The sequence below is a fragment of the Tachysurus vachellii genome, chromosome 4 (genome assembly GCF_030014155.1).
Source record: "Tachysurus vachellii isolate PV-2020 chromosome 4, HZAU_Pvac_v1, whole genome shotgun sequence".
NCBI classification, from domain to species: domain Eukaryota; kingdom Metazoa; phylum Chordata; class Actinopteri; order Siluriformes; family Bagridae; genus Tachysurus; species Tachysurus vachellii.
This window is the reverse complement of record NC_083463.1, coordinates 15893310-15913090: the sequence shown is the minus strand read 5'-3', so window position 1 is coordinate 15913090 and position 19781 is coordinate 15893310. Positions and strand designations below refer to the sequence as shown.

At 39.8% G+C, this 19781-nt stretch overlaps 1 protein-coding gene across 3 annotated transcripts; it reads right to left on the bottom strand.

The window, feature by feature from the left end:
- Positions 1-78: 78 nt before the first annotated feature.
- Positions 79-19412, bottom strand: zgc:123305. 3 transcript variants are annotated; one of them, XM_060868012.1, is made up of 20 exons: positions 19277-19412; positions 14745-14945; positions 14094-14189; positions 13743-13972; positions 13054-13161; positions 12655-12763; positions 11759-12566; positions 11548-11641; positions 10887-11095; positions 9176-9269; positions 8956-9025; positions 8735-8827; positions 7687-7760; positions 7328-7475; positions 6817-6965; positions 6626-6712; positions 1208-1360; positions 998-1112; positions 752-855; positions 79-481 (listed from the first exon to the last, which is right to left on the bottom strand). In XM_060868012.1, exons 2-20 carry the CDS (start codon positions 14934-14936, stop codon positions 340-342), a joined length of 3075 nt encoding a protein of 1024 aa, XP_060723995.1. In that variant the 5' UTR covers positions 14937-14945; positions 19277-19412; the 3' UTR covers positions 79-339. The 3 variants fall into 3 exon arrangements, with proteins under 3 accessions (XP_060723995.1, XP_060723999.1, XP_060723996.1); XM_060868016.1 differs by having other exon boundaries at positions 11759-12563; XM_060868013.1 differs by having other exon boundaries at positions 19282-19327.
- Between the last annotated feature and the right edge of the window lie 369 nt (positions 19413-19781).

The following is a 19781-nucleotide window of genomic DNA, read 5'->3' as shown; positions in this document are numbered from 1 at the left end:
TTTTCTACCGCTTATCCGAACTACCTCGGGTCACGGGGACACTGCATTTCACAAACATGTAAAACTAATAGAAAAAAGTTGTATAAACACAACACTGGATTTATTTGATACCAAATGATTATCTTTGGCTTTTCTGAACATGCCTTTCTCTGTTTTAGCAGATGAGCCAAACCTTGTGGTAACATACAGTATTTGATTTTGTACAAGTTAGTTAAAGGTTGAACTAAATCAGATATAGCTTTTATTACATTCAGATATTTAGTGTCATAGTAAAGAGAGGTAGCAGTGAAGCAGGAGAATTAGTAAAAGCAGAAAGACATGGAAATTAACTGTGGAAGTCTAGAGTGAAGTGAGGTCAAGTGGTGCTAAAGGCTCTCTCCAGAATGAAAAGTTACTGAATTCTGGGTAATCCAAGGATGCAGGCCTGCCTTTAGAGACGAGAGGGAAGACATGTTCCACCAGTTCACTCAAGTGAGAATACCTAGGAAAAATCCAATATTCAAATGTTATAATAATAATAATAATAATAATAATAATAATAATACATACCTGCAAACTCACAAGAGGTGAAAAAGGTGACAATGTTTTGGTGAAAAGGTGACTAGTTTGCAGGTATGATAATAATAATAACAATAATAATAATTATTGTTATTATTATTATTATTATTATTATTATTATTATTATTATTATTATAACAATAATAAATTGATGGCACCAATCCCATGATGTCTGCATGTGTGTCTTTCTTACGAGGACTTGTGGCTTTTGCTGTTCTCCTGTATGAGCTCCCCTTTAGGGTTCACAGTGAAGATCCGAGTTTCAGGTACACCAACTTTCTTATAAGCAAATGCATCCTACACACAACACACCACACACAAACACAAACAACAACACACACACACCCAGAGAGCGAGAGAGAGAGAGAGAGAGAGATCTGTTATTCTTTTATCTATAAAACTGTATTGGCTTCATCTCCACTGTTGGCATGATGCTTACATTGGTCCTGTTGCCAAATGCAGCATAGAATGGATGTCTGTGTGGACTGAAAAGGTCTCTAATGTCAGTCAGGCATGCGATTTTAAAGACCTCTGGCTTCTTCTCAATTACCTCCCTGTAAAAATATGAGTACAAGATGTTTTAATTGACAACATTTGTGCACCACACAAAAATGGAGCATTACGTATTTAAATTTGTGTGTTGTTATACCTGTGTAAAGCTGAGAATAAGCTGCTGGGAGCAAGTAGTACAGGTCCTTTAGGTAGGACAATGCCTTTATCATTGACCCACTGCAGGTAGCCCTTGGTGATGTTTGCCATTCCTATGGCACGGGCTGAACAGTACAGGAACTTGTAGCCGTTTCTGAAGAAAAGACACAAAACACTTCTACTAAAATTGGTATTAATAGCATTAATAATAAAAGTAATAAATCTACACAATTTCCACTTGCTCCAAATATCAGCCAGTACTTTTATGTTTTTTATTAGAAAGATGATGCTAACAATGATGAGACTGCCTACAGGGAGGAGATCCAGCACCTAGCCACATGGTGCAATGACAATAACTTGCTCCTTAACACCTCCAAAACAAAGGAGCTCATTGTGGACTTCAGGAAAGAGACAGGAGGCACACATGACAACATCCACATCAATGGGATGGCTGTTGAGTGCGTTTCCAGTTTCAAGTTCCTGGGGATCCACATCTTGGTGGACCTGTCCTGTACTACCAACACCTCCAGCCTGGTCAAGAAGGCTCACCAGCGCCTCTTTTTCCTGAGGACACTAAAGAAAAATCAGCTTTCCTCGGATATCCTGGTGAACTTCTACGGCTGCACAATAGAAAGCATCCTGACCAGCTGTGTTACAGTCTGGTATGGGAGCTGCTCTGTTGCAGAGCGCAGGGCATTGCAGCGTGTGGTGAAAACTGGCCAGCGCATCACAGGGACTCCACTTCCAGCCATGGAGGACATCCAGAAGAAACGTTGTCTGTGTAGAGCTCGCAGCATTCTTAAGGACTCCTCTCATCCCGCCCATAGACTGTTTTCTCTTCTGCCCTCCGGCAGGCGTTTCAGGTGCCTCCGGACCAAGACCAGCCGACTAAAGAGCAGCTTTTTTCCTAGAGCTGTCTCTTTATTGAACTCTGCCCCTCGTTGATCCTACTGTTCTACATGCACTGTTACACTTGTACATTTGCTCATTTCTCACCCCACAATTCGTTATTGCACTAATGGACTGTTTACACACAACTATGCTCATTTGCACACTTGCTCTTTTTTTTTTTTTTTTGCATTGCTGCTCACCATTGCCTTACCATTGTACATATCCTCCTGTATATTTTGTTTTACTGCACTGCACATATCCTTCTGTAAATTTCAGTAAATCTGTATATTATGTTCATAGTACACACACATTTTACTTACATTTTAAATTACTTCCATATTACCACTTTATTTAACTTATTTAACTGTTGTAAACACTGTATATCCTGCACTTGCTGCTATTGCACTCTGGTTAGACTGAAACTGCATTTCGTTGCCTTGTACTTGTACATGTGTAAAGTTGAATCTAATCTAATCTAATCTAACTAATAAATTGACACTATATAGTGTCCAATCAACCTTGTTATAATTGTTGTTTACCACCCTCCTGGTCCCCTAGGTGACTTCCTGGAAGAAATGGACACACTGCTTAGTGTTTTCCCTTCCGATAGCTCCCCTCTGACACTGCTTGGTGACTTGGACAACCTCCCCTCTGACAAGCTACATTCTTCTTCCCTCCTGTCTCTTCTCGACTCATTCACCCTCACACTCAACAGCTACATCCCCACACACAAAGGAGGCAATGTCCTGGACCTGGTTTTCACCAGTCCTTCTCCAGTTACAGGCATGACTGCTACCCCACTACACGTCTCTGATCATCACCTGGTATCCTTCACCATCACTTTCCCTACCTTACCTAAAACTACCTCTCACCCCCTCGCTCTTACCCGCCGCAACCTTCACTCTGTCTCCCCTTCTTCTGTAGCTTCTGGCACTCTTTCTTCCCTTCCTGATCCTGAGTCTTTTTCCTCACTACCCTTGGACTCGCCCACAGATACTTTTCTCTCTTCTCTTTCCACAACTATGGACTTCCTCTGCCCTATGTTCACTAAACCAAAGAAAACTTCTTGTTCTGCTCCTTGGCTTTCAGATGTGCCGCGCAACAATCGAAGAGAGCTAAGATCGTCAGAGAGAAAGTGGAAGAAATCTTGATGCAGATCTTGATTCTTACCGAACACTTCTTGCCAAGTTCTCCTCAGATGTGACTTCTGCCAAGACTTCCTTCTACAAGGAAAAGCTTGAAGCTTTCTCACATGACCCTCGGAAATTCCACAACATCATCTCTTCTCTGCTCAACCCCCTGCCTCCTCCTTCTTCATCCTCCCTGACTGCAGAAGACTTTGCTTCCTTCTACCAGGAGAAGATTGAGGAAATCTGCCGGACCTTCACTTCAGCCCCGACTGCATTTATATCTCAGAGTATGGATTCCCCTACACCTTTGTTGTCGCATTTCTCAACTGTAGCAGCAGAAGAGATTTTACAGCTCATCCAGTCTTGCAATCCTACCACCTGCCCATTGGATCCACTCCCTTCCACTATGCTCTAGACCATCTCGCAAGACCTTCTGCCCTTCATTTCCACTATCGTCAATAGATCCATAGCATCTGGTCAGGTACCAACTACTTTCAAGAGAGCAAGGGTTATTCCCATCCTAAAGAAACCCGCTCTGGATCCATCAGACATCAGTAACTACAGACCGGTATCACTTCTCTCATTTCTTTCAAAAATTCTTGAGCGCATTGTCTATAATCAACTGTCTGTCTATCTCTCACAGAACAACCTCCAAGACCCCAACCAGTCTGGCTTTAAAGCAGCTCATTCCACAGAGACAGCCCTTTTGGATGTCTCTGAGAAAGTACATGCTGCTAGATCAGCCAAACTGTCATCCGTCCTTATCCTCCTTGACCTTTCAGCAGCATTTGATACGGTCAACCACGAGATTCTCTTATCCACCCTCAGAAGTCTTGGGATTTGCGGATCAGCTTGGGAATGGTTTGCTTCCTACCTGGAAGGACGCTCATATCAGGTAACATGGAAGGGAGTGACATCTGCTCCACGCAGACTCTCCACTGGCGTCCCACAGGGCTCAGTACTTGGTCCTCTTCTTTTCTCCCTGTATACTCACTCTCTTGGGGAAGTTATTTCCTCACATGGGTTCTCTTACCACTGCTATGCTGATGATATACAACTTATCTTCTCTTTCCCACCCTCAGATGCCACAGCTTCTGACCGGATCTCAGCATGTCTGGCAGAAATTTCATCATGGATGACTGCTCATCAGTTAAAGCTCAATCCTAGCAAAACTGAACTGCTGTTCATCCCAGGTGATTCATCCCCAGGTCATGACCTTGCTATATCCTTGCACAACGATCTGATCTCCCCTTCAGCCACAGCTCGCAACCTTGGGGTAACCATGGACAATCAACTGTCCTTTTCCTCTCATGTTGCTAATGTGACTCGCTCATTTCGGTTTCTTCTCTACAACATTAGAAGTATTCGGCCATTTCTGTCCACACAGGCTGCTCAGGTACTTGTTCAGTCTCGTCATCTCTAGACTGGATTACTGCAACGCACTGCTGGCAGGTCTACCTATGAACACAATCCATCCTCTGCAAATGATCCAAAATGCAGCTGCCCGGCTTGTTTTCAACCTGCCAAAGTTCTCACATACCACCCCGCTGCTGCGATCCGTCCACTGGCTTCCGGTAGCTGCACGCATCAGATTCAATACACTGATGCTGGCCTACAAAGCCAAAAATGGACCAGCTCCCTCTTACCTCAAAGCCCTCATCACTCTGCGCACTGCACCCCGCACCCTCCGATCTACCAGCACTGCTCGACTGGTTCCACCATCTCTCAGGGTAAGAGGCAAGCATACTACAAGACTCTTCTCTGTACTGGCACCAAGGTGGTGGAATGAACTTCCCCTAGAGGTCCGGACAGCTGAGTCACTGGCTATTTTCAAGCGGCGGTTGAAGACCTACTTATTCAGGAAACACTTCACCTAGCACTTCTTTCCTTATCTTTTGCATTTAAAAAAAAAAAAAAACCTTTGACACTTTTTCATTGTAACTTTGAACAAATGTTTTAAACTCATGGTATCTTAAGTATGTAACTTAGTGAGCCAGCATTAATGTATCCAATGTTAGAGATTTAAGCAGTTATATACGTCACTCTGGATAATGGCATCTGCCAAATGCTGTAAATGTAAATGTAAATATAGCTGTAGACAGCTGACCATCATACCCAGGTTGAACCTTCCCCAAACTGCTGCCACAAAGCTGAAGGCACACAACTATATAAGTTGTTATTGTATGTTGTAGCATTAAGATTTCTCTCCACTGACCTAATCTAAACCTGTTCCTGCATTACAAAGCCCCTGCACACAAAGTGTGCTTTATTAAGGTATGATGTGGCAGAACTTGTGTGGCCTGCAGAGAGCACTGGAACATCAGCTACACGCCATGCTCTGTGGCTGAATAGGAAGAAATTCGCAAGAGCGTAAAGGGAGCTAAAATTACCTACAGGCAAAAGCTAGAAAACCATTACACCACACACGACTCCAGGAAAATGCAATGCCACAAAGGAGAGTCACATACAAACAGCTTTGCATCTAAAATCATTACCAGGTGAAAACCATTTTTAACGCTTTGAAGCTTTAAGAGCTTAGAAGCTCTGAAAACAGAATCACGGGCAATGCTGAAAGTTATAGCTGACAAAGAGAAATATACACCCACATGGTCTCCTACAGATGTGTATAAGTCACTGAGCAGATTGAATACACGCAGGGCAGCAGGTCCAGATAACATACCAGGAAGAGTCCTCTGGCTGTGTGCTTCAAAGCTGACAAATATATTCAAGGATATCTTTAATCTATCCCTTACCCTGTCTATTGTTCCTCTTTGTTTTAAGGCCACCACTATCATCCCTGTCCCAAAGAAAGCCACAGACTTATGTCTTAATAACTACAGACCAGTGGCTCTCTCTCCAGTTCTCATGAAGTGTTTTGAGAGTCTTGTCATGAACCACATTCTGAGCACAATTCCAACAACGCTAGACCCACTACAGTTTGCTTACAAGACAAACAGGTCCACAGCCGGTACTACTTTATTTGCTATGGAAAAAATCATGATGCAGTGTGTTAACCTGCTTCATTGTTGTGTGGTTTGGAACACATGAAAGAAGGGAACTACAGAGGGGGATAAGGACGGCCCATAGAATCACAGGGACAGATCTCCCCTCACTACGGGACATTTTCATTAGCACATTCAAGTGGGCCAGCAACATCGTCAGTGACCCCACCCATCCCATTCACAATTTTTTTACACTTATGACATCTGGCAAGCAGCACCAGAGCACTACAACCATAACATGCAGATTTCGGAACAGTCTATATCTGCAGGCCATAATTGACAATAAAAATCTTGAATCTTCAGTGCATACAGTTCATAGTCATTTGTACTGATTGCACATGTGTAGCAGTCTATAGAGCAGCAGACTATAAGTCATTGTCATTGTATGTCTCTTACTCATGTATTTTGTGGTAAAGTTTCGCAATGCCTTGGTGCGTCCAGTCTTTGCCCAGCTGTGGCAGAATGTGGCCTAGTGCATCGGACCTGTTATTTACACAAATTGAACAGCATTACCTCAAAACAAACATGTTCCCTCCAAAAAAATCAAAATGTATATGTAACCACATGTATAATACACATTTACTTACTTGGTGATGGTTCCATCAATGTCAGAGATTATGACTTTATCATCCCAGTTCCACAGATAGATGGCAGCTTCACAACGGCAAGTGCCCTGGTACTGAGTGGTCACACTGAATACAATATTGTTAGCGCCCTCTTTCAAACTGAGACGCTCCTAACATGCACGTGCACAAACACATATAACAGATTTATAAACATAGTTTATAGACATTCAGGCTGCTGTCTTTTAACAAGAAACTGTTCAAAATGTAATACAACACCCGAACAGAGTACAGAAGCGTTTATTTTGTCACATAAGGTTGGACTCAAAGCGCAGGGTCAGCTGTGATGCAGTGCCCCTGAAGCAGATAGGGTTATGGACCTTACTCAAGGGCCCAACAGTGGCAGCTTGGCAGTGCTGGGGCTTGAACCAACAACCCAGAGTCTTAATCACTTGAGCCACCACTGACCCACAGTCTAATGAACTAAAAGACTACAGCTTCGGTGCAGTGTATATAGAGTAACAGAGTTACTTACTATCTGTTGGGAGGTGAGGCGGAGGGATTTGCGGTAAATCTGATTAAGGCACTGTGCAGTGCTCATGGCTTCTGTTACACTTTCCTGTCTGTTCACACTTTCACTTTCATTACCATCATCATCACTGGAGAGCTGAGCAGAGTGATCCCTGAACAAACCAGATTCAACATAAGATCATAAAATTAACCTAAAAAAATCTAAAGTTAATTTGTAGCATTGTCTTGGCTGACTGGTCTAAACGAAAACCACCAAGCATAATGCAGGTGGCAGAATGTTTTTGTGAATTGACACCTTATTTGTAAGTCTGTGGCATTGTTACGATTAAAAATTAAGATTAAAAATTGCAAAAACAATCTTACTTTGTTGTGGGAGGTATAGTAGGAGAAGATGACGCCTCAGCTTGATGGTCTTCAGAGTCAGGCTTTGTGTTTGGCTGGAAAAGAAAGTCAAATCAACCTGTGAACTCAAGATCAGAAAACTGTAGCAATACTCTCTGTTCCTCAGATTTGACTGTTTCAGCTTTGGGTAATAAACTGGAACTTTCATGTACTATGTTATTTAGACATATCTATTGTAAAATGTGCTAAAATGTATTACGGTCTAAACTGTTAATAAAGGCAGACAAAGACACACTATATGGCCAAAAGTTGGGAAAACCTGACGGTCACAATCATATGTTGTCCATCCCAAAAACTGTTGCCAAAAGCTTTGAAGCATAAAACTGAAAATATCTTAGACATGGTTTGGAAATGCTGGAGTTTTGAAAAAGTTGAGAGTCCTTCATAGAGCCCTGACCCCTAACCGTACTGAACACTTTTGGTATGAACTGGAATGCAGGCTTCCTCAACAGACCTCAATAATTCTCTAGTGGCTGAATGAACATAAATCCTTGTTCCAACATCTAATGGAAAGCCATCTTAACAGATAAAAGGGAATAAATCTAGAATGGGATGTTCAACAAGCACATATGGGTGTGATTAGTCAAGTGTCTACAAACCTTTGACCACATAATGTCTAGTATAAATTAATTCAATGTAGTACATCATGCCTAATTTCTGTAATGCACTGACTCTGACTAGTCTTCTTAAATTATAATGCAATCATTTTCATTAATTTTCAGTAACTCCTTCTGGATCTGAAGCATATCCTGGGAAGAAGGGCCTCAAGGTGGGAATACATACAACATGGCTAGAGAGTCCATAGCATGCTCATTCATAGGGGCTATTTATAATAGCTAATCAAATTAGTGACATGTTTTCAGAGGAAACCAGAGAACCCAGTGGGAATGCACAGGAACATGGGAGAATATGCAAAACTCCACACAGACAGTAACCTGGCAACAATAACTACTGCATGCACCATAAACCATGCCAACCACACATATTCCAATTAAACGACAAACTATACCTGATTATTTTCCAAGTCTTTTCTTCTCCAGGAAAACCACCAGCGACCAGACTTCTTAGGCATCTTATCTTTAACTAACTGCTCAACTGTACTCTACATTAAGATAAAAGATAAAAAAATATTCATGTAAATACTGATCAGGAAGCAGGACCTCATGGCCAAATACTCCCATCACAAATGTAATGAAATAAGCCTAAACAAACATATAATGGGCTTTGTACCGTTGGCAAATTCTTCTGAAAAGCTTGCATTGACAGAATCATCGGAGCAGCAGCTGCCCAGTTGTAATAACTGAAAGGAGATTAACAGAAATTGATTACTAAATAACTGAAATAATATATTATTTCATTACGCTTGGCAGCAAGATTGTTCTAAATAAAATAAAATAAATAACAACAACTAGATGCTCTTCTGGTCCAACAGCAGAGTTCTTTCACTAACTTTGAGTTGATACAGATGACAAGGTTTGGGTCATCAATAATTCCAGGGTTGTTGACAAAGTCTTGATAAGTGACCATGTGCTCTTCAAACTTTTCTGCAACAAAGAAAAGCACAATGAAATACACAAAAGACACAGAAAAAGCTGCAAATAATGGCGTCTGATCTTATGATGTTTGTTTATTTGAGCGCTATGACAGCACAAACTTCACTTTGGTGAAGCGTCATATTTAGGGTTGGGTATCAAAAGAAATTTTCCGGTTCCGATTCCGGTTCCAGTTCTGCCTTACGATTCCTGGTTCTGATTCCGATTCCATAATAAAAGAAATGTGAAAAATAATGCGCAATACTTAAACAATTCCATTTGTGTTTATTAATCACTCTTTAAATATTTTAAACAGAGCATTTCAATTCATATCAATTTAAATTTAAATAAATCCAACATCAAATTTAACATCCAGAATTACAACTTAGCAAAACAGTTAACAATTTTTCGGAAGAAAAATTAACATGTCTGCTTTTTCTGGGAGAAGACGAGACCTTTCCTGGCTTATTGTATCTCCAGCTGTGGAGAAAACCCTCTCAGAGGGACTTAAGTAAAGTTGGCTCCATATTCACAGATTCGAATTTCCCGAGTCAATAGCTCCTGACCTAAACACTCTTATTACACAAATAACGCCTCTTTTTTATTGTAGTAATGTAGAGAGGCAGCTACAACCCAAGTTTCCTCAATATCAGCTTTCCTCCGCGTTGGACAAAATGTGGTGGCAGATACAAACAATCCACAGATAACTGATACATATTTCACATATCACCGACAAACACACACATACATTTTTGGCATTTCCCCTTTAAGAAGTGGGAGAGTTAGTTAGTTGGTTGATGCGTTGTTCCTGCGCAGAAGGTTTAATAAAAAAATACGACCATTCTGGTCACATGCAGCAATCCTGTCTCTGTGTATCTTTGATAGCTTACAAAGCTACAAAATAGTCAATAACTTTACTGTAATACACTGTACTGTCACCAAACTCATATCACACATCACTGATGTCCTGATAGATGTACTACAACATTTATTTTCAGGAAATGAGTTTTTGTTTATTTTTTATGATTTTTCATAATATAAAAAAATCAATAGCTTCACTGTAATACACTGTACTGTCACCAAATTCAGATCACACATCACTGATGTCCTGATAGTTGTACTACAACATTTATTTTTGGAAAATGTGTTTTTTTTTTTTGTTGTTGTTTTTGTTTTTTATGATGGGGTAGATTTGCTTCCTTGTTGTAGCTTTGGAAATTAATCCACACTTTAGACTTTTTTTAGACATGTTTAACACAAAGTGTACCTCAGCACAGCAGCGTGAGTGACTGATTTCTGTGGTAAGCTGCGTTAATTTGGTTGCGTGACTGTAAACAGTGTAAACAATGAATATACATGAGGTAAGACATGGCTATTTAAAGTGACCGCTCCCAGCGCTTTGCCCGTCATCGCATCGGAACTGCGTTTGGAACCGAAACTAAAAAATTCAGCGCGGTTCCAGTTCCTGTTAAAAAACAGAAGCGGTTCTGAATAAGAACCGGTTCTCGGTTCCCAACCCTAGTCATATTTAATAAGTCAATTTATCGCTGCTTCCCAATGAAAACGGAGCAAAATATCGGATTGAGAATTGGTGTTCAATGTGTATGTGTGTATGTGGATAATGTGTACCTTTCTTGATCTTCCTGGAGTATCCCTCAGTTCCACAGAGGGACAAGGAAACCTCCAAATTGTCAGTGGTTGAGTCTGATAGATACTCAGTCCCACTGTCCACGTTGGCAGTGCTTACAGTCTGAGGAGACTGTTGGCCTGACTGTGAGGACTGTATGGATGGAACTGAACCCAGCTCAGCATCACACTGTGAAGGAGATTCACCTTCACTGGATAGCAAGGAAAAAAGATCATGAAAGCCAATACCAATTAGAAAGATATACAATAGTGAAATACAATTTCTTAATCTCTTACACACAGATAATCTGTACATTTGTCATGTATAATGCACTAATTCTAACACTATACAGCAGGTAAAATTCTTTAGTGATTAATTACTGGTGTATTACTCCAAACCATGTACACTATTGATTTTAGTTATGGTGCTTCCTATATTTCACTGTTCATACAGTATTCTGTATGCAATATTCTATGTTGTGTTACATCTTGATCCAGATATATTATTAAGTCTTGTGCTGATATACACAAAACAAGCTATTATAGATACACATATGGTACATACGAGTATTAAATATAAACTATTTCCTACAGAACAGCATAGTGTTCTGTAATGGCTTAGGTCAATTCCCATGAAAAAACATAAGAAAATTTAAAGTCTCACCTTTTGGGAAAATAAAGTGCAACCACCTCAGGGTCAAGTTTAGACAAATCATCCAGATAGATATCTGCTGGTCCCACATGCTGACTGCGTTTGCCTGTACGATATATAGTGGAAAGAGAGATAGAAAAGAATCTTTGGAGACATTGTGCCAAAGCATTAATGAGAACTACAAATCTTAATCACCAGCAGCACAATCAAGCTTAAAACCAACCGTTTTTCTTTTCCTGGGATTCTGCTGCTTTAGTTGAAGATTCTGCTGCATTAGATGACTGGGAGAAGCTAGACTTCTCAAATTTAACAGAATCCACATGTTCAATCACTCCAACACTCTTTGCTTCCTGATTTGTTTGTGGAGCCACTGTAGCCTCTGCAAATCCTTCTGTCAATGCTTCAATACCACTGTCTCTCTCTACTGAAGTTCCTATTTCTGCTGTAGTGTGTTGATCTGTCTCAGTAAAAGAACTGATTTTATCGACAAGGGAAGCTAACGCTTCCGACTGAGCCATGCTAATTGGGTCAGCTGTATCCAATACACTAACAGTGCTTGCATGGTATTCAGAGCAAACCGAGATGACAGGTTTTTTACTAACATCATTAAGAACACTGACTACCCTATCAGAGTTAGAAGGACCTGTGAAGTTGTCTGCGTTAACTCGATTTGCAGTTCTAGTGTCACAGTCTGTGCCACATGTGCTAACTGTGTTAGCCATGCAATCACTCAGGCCACTCAAGGTCTCCAGTTCTGAAATGTTCTGTTGCTCAGAGCCCACTGCAGGCTCCACAAGGGGTGGTGTGAGTAGTGAAGCCTGGTCTGTGGGAGAGGAAGCATCTGTGTTTGGGGTTGAGTGTTCAACTCTATTTTCAAGAATCCAAGGTTCTGTTCTCAATACAGTTACAGTGGTTAAGGGGTCGGAAGACTCCATGTTGAATGAGGCCTGCCGTTGGATGGTCCGGAAGTGGGAGTGCTCAGAGGGTGTAACGAGAGGGGGAGGGCTGCCTCGCTCTGGTGAACACACCTGCTGGCATAAAACAGAACATCGGATAAGGTTTGATTTGCTGGGATAGAAAAAGAAATGATAGATGTTTTGTAGGAGGAAAACATAGCACCTTGGGAAATCCACCCCAGTTCCACTGCATCTGAGGCCCTGATGTTTCCTGAGGTTTTACAAACAGTTCAGAGTCACTCTTAGGAGAGGAGGGTCGACTATAGAACAGGCTGTGAAGGAGAGTGTGAAAAAGGTAGATGGAGAAATGAGAACAATATGAAGTATTTCTTCTTTTCTCATTTAAGTTCACGGTTTACCCTCATATGTATATAGAGCTGCTCAGTCCAAATAAATGCACTATGTAATCAGCATGTAAAGCACACTCAATCAAATGTCATAATGCAAGAAGAAACTGTGGGAACCAGCTTAGCTGATTCAGTGCAATATGTGCATCATAGATTATAAACAGTATGTTCAAATTTGTTCATAGTGGGATAGGCTCTGAGATGCACACTGTTACCTCTCGTGAGGTGAACACTCTCCATCAGAGTAAGGATGCAAGTCACCTGCCTGCGGTCCAAGTGCATCCTCACCTGGTTCCTCAGACAGAGAGTAATACACAGACTTACTACAGAAACACACATACACAGAAAAAACTCAATAGGTGATTCATTCAGACCGTACACAAACCTGAAATGTTCACAGAGAAGAACAAAAATAATTAAAACAAATTGAAAATATAACTGGAATCTGTGATTATTCCGATCATCTGTGTTCACCCAAAAAAAGTTTTTATGTTTGAAACAGTTAATACTGCAGTGTTAGTGACACCATCAGCAGACATGGCAACGGTTTCAATGAACATAAATTTTGACTTAAAATATGAATGCTCATCAGATGCAGATGAAAAGGAAGAAGAGACTTTAGTGTAATCTCAGTTACTTTTACCATGGCCTTTTTAATGAGAGAGGTCAGAGGAGAATGGCCAGAATGATTTGAGCTCAGATCACATTCTTTCCTTGTTCTGCTGTCTGATTGTGAACTAAAGCGCTTGACCAGAATCTGCATGACTGCTACGTGCATGACTGACTGGAAAATTTCATGAATGAGCGTGTGTATAGGTGTTCCATATAAAGTGGCATAATCTGAGTTATATGCTCACAAGCAAAGCTTATTATAGTATTTCACAAGCTGAATGAAAGCTCCAACCTTGCCATGAACACAGACTCCTCTTTCAGGACATCCTGTTCTGGGGTCTCTCTCTCCTCTGAGGAGGAGCTATCATCCTCATGGAGATGTGCATCTGATCGGGTGCGTTTCTTGCGCCGTTTTTTCCGCCGGCTTGACGCGGTGGTGTTAAAGGGAGACTCGGCCACTTCTGAAACCTCTGGATTCTCCATAGGGATGGGTGAGGTGCAAAGGTGGGCTGGTACTCCGACCTGAGTGATAAACAATATATTCTAGATAAATTACAGCTTGTAGTATATAGGATTCATACAATTCTGCATGTACGTTTCATGAATGTTCAAACACCACACCGTATGATCACTTCCTTAATACCTCCAAGCCATCACTCTCTTCCACAAAGAATGCTTCTCCATTGTTCCCAAGTTTCATGTGCAGGTCAACTGGCTCACCATTGATCTCAATATCCACCTGGAAGTAAAAAGGGGGATATTATAGGTACATGGCATGTTTATGTTAGGTACAGGTAGATAAGGCAGTTTTGGATTGGTGATGGTGGTCTAATAAATGAAAAAAGTTGTGTTATAAATTTAGAACTTAGTAACTAGTTGGATGTTAGCTATTATAAAAGTACAGGCATTAATGCTGAAGCCAAGACAGTTAGACAATGTAAAGAATATAAGAAACATATTTCAGGACCTACAACTGAAAACCCCCAACCACTTGATATGAGGTGACAAGATCATTTGGCTGGTGGATGTTATATGCGTGTCTTCTATGTCTTCTTACAATGGTGCAATTTCATAACAAAATATTTAAATACCATAAAATACTGCAATGTATGTTTAGTTTAATCATTTATTTGGGGAAACTGCTAGAGCATGTTTTAAGTATTTGGTAAACTACTTTACTTTAGTAGGACAGATCTCTTTCCCATAAATAAGCATTTTTATGGGACACATACATAGAAATATCTTTAAATCTCATGTTAACACTATCGGTTTTCATTGCTACTCTTTCTCTTACCACTTTCTCCTTGGAGCGAAGAACCCCCAGTTTTCCAAAGCGCACATGGAAAGGTGAACACTGGAGACTGCCATCCGGCTGACGCACAACGATTACATCAATCCCACCGGTGAGTGTAGCAGGGTTTAGTCCACGATAAAGCTCCTTGACAGTTACAAAAACAGTCTCTGCCAACTGGCCAACGTAGTTCATGGTCTGGGACTGAGAAAGGGAGACAGAGAAAGCCTAAATGACCTAACACAAATAAAATAAATATAGCTAGCTAATAAATAAAAAGAAAAATTAATAAAAAAAAATAAATCACAAAAGAATTGTACATTAAAAAATGGTTTGATTGCTCTACTGTACCAATCTTCACCAAAACCCAACCTACCAGTGATGCTTCAGAAGCTCAAAATGAATCATGACCGTAACCTTTGGATTCAATGACTAATCAAGTAAGAGTCTACCACATTTTACAAACAGATCAAAGTCTGGTCTGTGATCAACAGCAGGTCATATTGATGATCTCCTTGATGAAGGTCGAGCATGGCAAAAACCAAGCAGAACATTCATACTGATCAAATGGATAAACAGTAGCTTCTTTTCATTTTTTCTTACTTGTGCTAGAAATCTGTTTTCGTTTTAATGACCGTTTTTTAATAAAAGATTGTGTAAATGCCCTTGCCACAGTGTTGCTTTGGCAACGTTCCAAAAACATATCAAAAAGTATCTAGAACAGATGAGCAATTATGTAGTCATGTGACTTACACAAACAAGTTTTTTTTAAGTGAAGTAATAACAGTTTATATTTCTGTGACCTTATAAAGCAAGTGCTTAAGCAAACATATGAGGAAATAAGGCTTGGCGTTAAATAAAATACGCTGTAAAACAAGATATGTTGAAAGATTTGACAAAAAAAAACTGATTTCTCCTGGTCAGCAAGCATCCAGACAACACTGCAGGTTTATCAGGAATATTCCCTGCATGGATGGGATGGAACTCCACTGCAGGGAACCACGCACAATTTATCTGAGCCAATCCAAAGTTTTTACTGTCATGTTTTCGACAGTGTGAAACCTAGGGAAACCCATACAGACACATGAAGTACGTGTGAAACTGAACTCTACACAGATGGGAGCAAAACTGGTTTTGTTGGACTTATTTAATTTTTGTTTTGTTTAGCAATGAATAATGAACTAACAACATTTAAAGCAGGGAAACTCATGTGTCATCGTGTCTCAGCTCTGATGAACATGTCACAAAGTCTCCATTTATATATATAAAGCAGAACTGTCCAAATAATATTAGACTATATAATATTAGTTTCTATATAATAAAACAAACTACATTAAAAAATATATCTAATTTACAACATAACTACTTTAAAGCAAGAATTTTTAAAGCTGCTGCTAAGCCAAAATTTTAGAGGATTTTTAAAGTGACCTCTTACCAATAATGAGGAATGGAGATGTCCCTTCCCTGCAATGTCTGATACCCTCCACACCACAGGTGCCATCCAAAGGATAATATTACCTTCATCCCCAAATCTGGGTCACATCCTAGTCCACAGATAACCTCTAAAACTCTCTCCCTGTCTCTATTCCCATCTCTCTGAATACAGAGTGTGCATGCAGAGTAGCTGGTTTATAAAGTGTTGACATAAATACAGGGTCTCGTTCTCTCAGTTCTCCTCTAGATCTGTGGCTTTTTGTGTCAAGGCCAATGGTACTGGTGTAACATCAGTATGTGGAACTGACAGAATGGTGATACTGCTGATAATGACAATATGAGAGAGACCCAGCGCATTCAGCCTCTATTATCTGCTCTACAAGCGTGCGCGCGTGCGTGCACACACACACACACACACACACACACACACACACTCTCTCTCTCTCTCTCTCTCCACTCTTATAGTTATGTCATTCGACTCTTGTGCCCTCTCTCGTTCCCTCTATTTCCTCTCGCTCTTATTCTCACTCTCACACAGACATGCAAATATATGCTGAACCATTTTTTTATCCCATATGTACTGTATGTATCACACACACACACACACACACACACACACACACACACACATACACACATACACACACACATACACAGCTGCTGCACCTGTCATTTAGGCCAACCGTTTGTGACAGACTCAGCCATTCTTTTCACTCAGTGTTTCTTCACAAAAACAGGGTGAGGCCTGATTGCGTGAGTACAAGTGTGTAATAGACAACTAACCGCAGGCATGCTGCCATAGATATACAAAAAAATTAAAAAGAATTTAAAAAGAAATTAAATATTCATACAGAGGTGGAGAACGCAAGGCTTTCCTGATAATTATTATAAAAATAGTGATTAGCATTTCTCAAAAGTTGAAAATGTGACTATTTATTGCATTTGAATATTTATTCGTTTTTTTAAACTTGGTTTTCTTTTGACAGTGTACACTAGGGCAGGCCAAACCTTTTTCAACAGGGGCCTAGGGCACATCTATCTACAGACTTCCGACACTGTTCACCCAATATCCAAATCAAACATCAGAATGGGGAAAAGTTTATCTCTGTGACACAGAATGGAGCGGAAAATAAAAAACATCCTGTGTGCAGAGGGTCTGCATCTTGTTGGTGAGAGAGACTAAAGGAGAATGACCAGATTATTCTGAACTGACAGGAAGTCTATCAAATAAGCACTCTTTACAATCATAGTTATCAGAAAAGCATCCCAGATCACACAAAACATCATATCTTGAGGTGGATGAGCTACAACAGAAGACCACATCAGGTTCTGCTCCTAATCATCATTTTTTAATCAACTATTTTCCTCTAATCTTTCTTATCAGCCAAGCATTTCTAGGCACAGAACTGTCAATTTCTCCCTGTTTTTTTGTACCATTCTGTGTAACTATTTTGGTCAAATTCTCATGAGATCAGCAGTGTCTGAGATACTCAAACTGGCCCATCTGGTACCAAGAACCATGCAATGGTTAAAGTCACAGAAATCACATTTTCCCCATTCTGATGTTTGGTGAAAATGTCTTTGCATTACTGTATGCATTGTGCTGTTCCCACACAACTGGCTTATTGGATAACTGCATCAATGTACAGGTGTTCCTAATAAAGTAGGTGTTTATTTTCATTTTCCTTTCAATATCAGGGTATAACAGCAGTAAATCCTGATAGATTCTGAGAGGAAAGATAAATATGTTGGTATCTATCATTGCATTCATTAAAATATTCTTAAAAAGGAAAGCCATGTAGCCATAAGTTTTTTGTTTTGTGGATGTATTACGCATGTTTAAAAAAGAAAGCGTCATTAAGATGAGTTACAAATTCCATCTGATACTTAATACTTCAGTATACAAAGACTAAGTATCTAATTATGACCTGCAACTTGTTGACTTTCACTTGTTCAGAAATTTCTAGCCAAAATATTTACAATTCAGACCTATTACAGCACATTTATAGCACAGTAGTGCTGATTTCTCCAATCTCAATATAGCATTTCTAAAGTAACAAAGGTGGTGATCCCAGTGGTTATGACGTCGGACTACTGATCAGAAGGTCGTGAGTTCGAATTCCAGCTCCACCACTACACTACGCTGCCACTGCTGGGCCCCTGAACAAGGCCCTTAACCCTTAATTGCTCAGTTGTATAAAATGAAATAAAATGTAAGTCACTCTGGATAAAGTTGTCTGTTAAATGCTGTAAATGTAAATAATGAATGCACCATATGAAATGATTATTAAAAATACATTAATTGTTTATATAGTGAAGTTTTTTTAAGTTTCTATTAGGTTTTTTATTGGCACGGACAGGGCTTCGGGACATCCAATTTAATTTTTTTTTCCAACTTAATAAAAATAAAATAAATAAAATACAAATAATAATTTGTAATAATAATAAAATATTATTTTATAAAATAAAATAATAAATATAAATACAACTCAATAAATATAAATAAATAAAAGTGTGGCTAATGTAGGAATGACTTTGGAACTTTTTTTTGGGGATGTTCCAAGACAATCTCTGTAACTATAAACTGATAAAAACTAAACATGACACGTCTTATCTCACCACACTGACATTGATTACTTTCCTAAAACAGCAAACCCTGTAATGTTTTATTTAATGAACTTTAACGTCAGTACTTTACTTTTATTTTACAATACTGGGCGATTTGCTTAATTCTGAATACTTTGTAGCGTGTCAATGCTAATGAACTGTTAATGCTAATAAGAAACAGCACTGGTTTTCCTCACACGTTAAACTACTACAAAGTGGCTACGTTTATAAACTACATCTCCTTAATGTAGTTAACTCCACGTCAACAACCCAAAACAAAACAACAAACTGAACTATACGTTTAGAGACTGTAACTATGGTCAGTTGCTAACGGCTGTGTCTAAGGGCATCGTGACGTCAGCAAATAATAATAATAATAATAATAATAATAAGCTTAATGACTGATCACATTATATGTAACGATAAATCTCAGTAGGAGCATTAAGGCTTTTATTATTGCTCCTAGATGTTTATTATTCTCCTTTTGCTCTTACCTTACCAGTGGTGGCTGTAAAAGAAACCGTCCTTTTAAACTTCCGGACGCTAAAGTATTTTCAAGGCGGTGACTCGGCAAACATGTCAATCACAGATTTGACCAATTGATTTGCGCGATTTATAAAGTCCCGCCCACCCTCGCAGGCTTTTGTTTTTATTGCGGCTGTGTTCAGTACTGATAACGACCGCTAGAGGGAGCACGAGACAGCCGAGTTCAGACTGACAGCTTCGCGCCTCACAGTCTGACGGTCCATAATAAGTGTAGTAACCTAGTAACGGTTTCTGTGGCGTTGTATGAACACAGACAAGCGGAGTGATACAAACAGTAAAATGTCCCAATGTACAGAATATCACCACAGGTGGGACGTCCTATCAGATTAGAGGACCGGTATAAAGTGCTATAGTGAATAGAAACTAAAATAGAAACATGATCCTATGTGGAAAATCCTGTGTGAAACACCCTTACACACACACACACACACACACACACACACACACACACAC

Bases quoted from the DNA above. Each gene is read 5' to 3' on its own strand.
- zgc:123305 (XM_060868012.1), bottom strand. From the start codon at position 14,936: ATGAACTACGTTGGCCAGTTGGCAGAGACTGTTTTTGTAACTGTCAAG. The intron at 12,567-12,654 runs GTGCTATGTTTT...GTTTTATGCCAG, and splicing joins ACTGGGGTGGATTTCCCAAG to CAGGTGTGTTCACCAGAGCG. The intron at 6,713-6,816 runs GTAAGTAAATGT...TGTAAATAACAG, and splicing joins ATTGATGGAACCATCACCAA to GTCCGATGCACTAGGCCACA.